Source organism: Corticium candelabrum, chromosome 19 (assembly GCF_963422355.1).
Source record: "Corticium candelabrum chromosome 19, ooCorCand1.1, whole genome shotgun sequence".
Classification (NCBI taxonomy): Eukaryota; Metazoa; Porifera; class Homoscleromorpha; order Homosclerophorida; family Plakinidae; genus Corticium; species Corticium candelabrum.
In genome coordinates, this window is record NC_085103.1 from 2,183,881 (window position 1) to 2,187,370 (window position 3,490).

The following is a 3,490-nucleotide window of genomic DNA, read 5'->3' on the forward strand; positions in this document are numbered from 1 at the left end:
AATATGCATACCCATCTTCATTCAATTAATCAGTTAATTTAATTAATTAAGTACGATCAGCGGCAGATGTGTCCCCTGTTTGCTAGCTAGAAGTAGACGTCTTCACGTTGAAACAAATACATATTGTAGTTCAGAGACCGAGCAATACAATTTTAAAAAGGCAAACAAATGTGACAGTTGGCAAATTTTCTTGGTTATCTCTTTGCATTTTTCGTAATTTTTGCATTGTGCATCTTGCATTTAAGGAAATTATGCCATAGCCCGCCATCACTGTGACTTGAACTTGTAACCAAGATGATTCCATTCTGCAAAGCACTCTCTAACCAGTTGGACTACAGGACCACACACACACACACACACACACACACACACACACACACACACACACACACACACACACACACACACACACACACACACACACACACAAACACACACACACACACACACACACACACACACACACACACACACACACACACAAACACACACACACACACACACACACACACACACACACACACACACACAAACACACACACACACACACACACACACACACACACACACACACACACACACACACACACACAAACGAACACAGCTTTTCTAAATATAGTATATAGATGACGATAAAAGTGTTGATCAAGGCATTCTCGTACGTGCTGCTGTCACATAAATACTTCGTCACATATAGCAACGGCTAGTAAGAGAGAGGTGTGGTCAAGAAAAACTGAATCCCCGTATAAGAAAGCTGTCACGTGGGAGAATGGGATCAACCAATTATAGATAAAGTTTCCATTAATATATATGGCGATAAAGGTGTCAGTTATAGCGAGTGACAGTGCCCCTTTGTTAGGCACCCGTTCAGCGTTTCGATCAGCACATGCCCGTAGTTATCCACATCTGATCATAAACCGGCGGCGAGCGTTGCAACGTAGAATGGACTGACGTTTCCCGAGTTGCGGTCGAGAACTCTTCAGATCTTTCTCTGCCAAAGTTCAGAAGAAGAGGTGGAGCGAAAATAATTACCGTAGGCTCGTTAACACAGCTCAACCTTTGTTTTACGTCCGTGACGAGTGATCGTAGGAGGCATCACCAGATAGTACACGTGCAGAACAGAAATTGCAAAAGTCGCCTGTTCTAGTTATCAAACCTTCTGTTTTTTTCTATAGAAACGCATAATGCCTACTCCATCTCTTCGAAGATAACCTATCGTTTATCGTTAGAACCAGAAAAACAATCACTGTTAGACATTCTTGCATGTATAACCACATCATGTTACTCAACACGCCTGGGTCCAGCCCTACTTTTGCCAATTCCTCGCCTACTTTGTCAATATACACCTAAAATGCGTCTCTAACTAGAAGGCGAGCTTTCTATCACTTCACCAAGCTAACGGGTTATTACCATTGTTCTCCCATCTGCCGACTTGGTCGTTGTCCCAATTTGCTTGAAGACTCCAGCTGTTTCAAATTGTAAGTATCGCTTTCCTTTTTAAGCATTCCATGACAGTCGTCTTTCCTAACGACGTTCTATGTCCTGTAGGTCACTTGAAAACGAGAATTCATGAGGTCGGCAACTACTTGTGGTTTCACTTTCATTCTACTTATCATCGTTGGGCCAAGCTTAGTCCTAAGCCATTGGTGCAACGTAAGTTATTATCAATTGCTATGTTACATGTGTACTGGAGAACACAAGTATCTAAGTTACTAGTACATGTAGCAAAATTTGCGCTACACGTCTGTATAACGTTAATCTAACAGTACGTAGGATTTTGAAATTGTAATTGGCAGGTACGTAGGTTTGCAGTTTTTCAGGGGCATGGGCTGCTATACCGTTCTATAGCCTCACAATTTGTAGGCGTGATATAAAAAATTTGTGGAATCTAAATACATAATGCTTGGAAATGCGCTCTAATTAATTATCAGGATACCAATGCTTCACATGTGAGTCAAGTCACATGTTGATGTATATATAAGAGACTTGTAATTAATCAAACTTATAAGTGACGATTAGAACACCTGCATCTAATTTCTATATAGTATGGAGTATGTATATTGGCTAAACATAGCGTATACAGTCTACCTAGCTACGGATAGAAAGTATTAGGCAAGCTTGCATTCCCCGGTTTGCCTCGTCTTGTTTTTTGTCAATTCTTCTAGCTGACGCGCTCATACACTACTAGTCTTGATCATTTATATGTAAATTATTTTTGGTAGACATGTTTTAACCAGGCGATTGCACAAGTGCGGGTATGTACACCGTGGGTCTGGGTATGCATGTATGTATACGTGATACCACTTTAACTTAAACGTAAATAAGAAATGAGCGTGTCCCTTGGCATCATGAAGGTTAGCCCCCATTTCTAGAAGTCACGCTATGCCCCTGAACTTTTGAATACTGTGAAAAACTTTTATAGGTGCTAAACGTGTCTAGATTCTACAGGATGATGCATGTAGCAGTACCGGCACGTTCTTTTTACCTAATGTAATCTATTGGCTTGTCGGTTATTTTCCCTTATTTAATTTGCAGGTTACAAATGAGGATGCAGTTCAATATATTGTCACTCAAGACGTTCAACGAGTAATCAAGCTGCTGAGCAACCATTACGACAGTGGCCGCAATTATACGTTAATAAAGAAGTTGTTGGGAAATATCAGTTCAATTATGCTGCATGGTTCGGATATGATCAAGCTACTCCCAAGACATTCATACGAAAACTATTATATGTCAGATCTAAACGCAACAATTGCCACTTTACGAGAATGGTATGTACATTATCTGAACGTGCGTGAGCACTGTATGCAGTCAACCAGTGTATTCATTCTCTCTAGGTATCTCATATCAGACCAATTTTGGAAAACATTGCAAAAGAATGTGACCTCTCTTTCAAATCGGTAAGTAAATATTATGATGTTATTTAAGTAGGTTTGAGTGTCCAGCCAGTCGTCTCTCAATCCCAAGGAGGAGACAGACCTAACCATGGGCCTTTCCAATGGCATAGCTATGGGGGGCTGCTGACGGCACATGCCCTTGGACTCTGACTACGCCTCTGGCCTTTCTCTTCCTAACGACGGGCTGGACACTCGAGCCTAGGCGTTATTGTGATTCATGATAACAGTTTATGCATATAGACTGTGTATGAGAAGTCGCCAAGGAGGAGATGGCTCAAGTCAAGAAACTGCAGGTCAAACATGTAATACAATAAGAAAATATTGGTTGACTGGACGTAAGGTCAAGTCTTCTGTCCGTTGGATTAATCCTATTCCGGTATATGATATCATTTTAATTTCTTTTCTAAATGATGTTTGTCTTAATTTTTAAACAGAAAGCAGGAGCGGCGTTTCAAATTTATTGCGACTTTGAGTCGTTTGGCGGTGGATGGAATCTTGTATATTCGAGTAGAGATGAGAGTAGTGGTAACAACAATAACATGCAGAAAGGCAGCAGATCTACTGCTCACATCACTAGTCTTGATCCGGGAAAC

General features: G+C 40.9%; 1 protein-coding gene across 1 annotated transcript; it reads left to right on the top strand.

Annotated features, from left to right (window-relative positions):
* The first annotated feature begins 1,554 nt into the window (after positions 1–1,554).
* On the top strand, positions 1,555–2,904 carry LOC134194547 (uncharacterized). Its single transcript, XM_062663491.1, has 3 exons — positions 1,555–1,653; positions 2,536–2,771; positions 2,838–2,904. The coding sequence occupies exons 1-3, from the start codon at positions 1,570–1,572 to the stop codon at positions 2,902–2,904; spliced, it is 387 nt and encodes a 128-aa protein (XP_062519475.1). The 5' UTR covers positions 1,555–1,569.
* Positions 2,905–3,490: the final 586 nt, after the last annotated feature.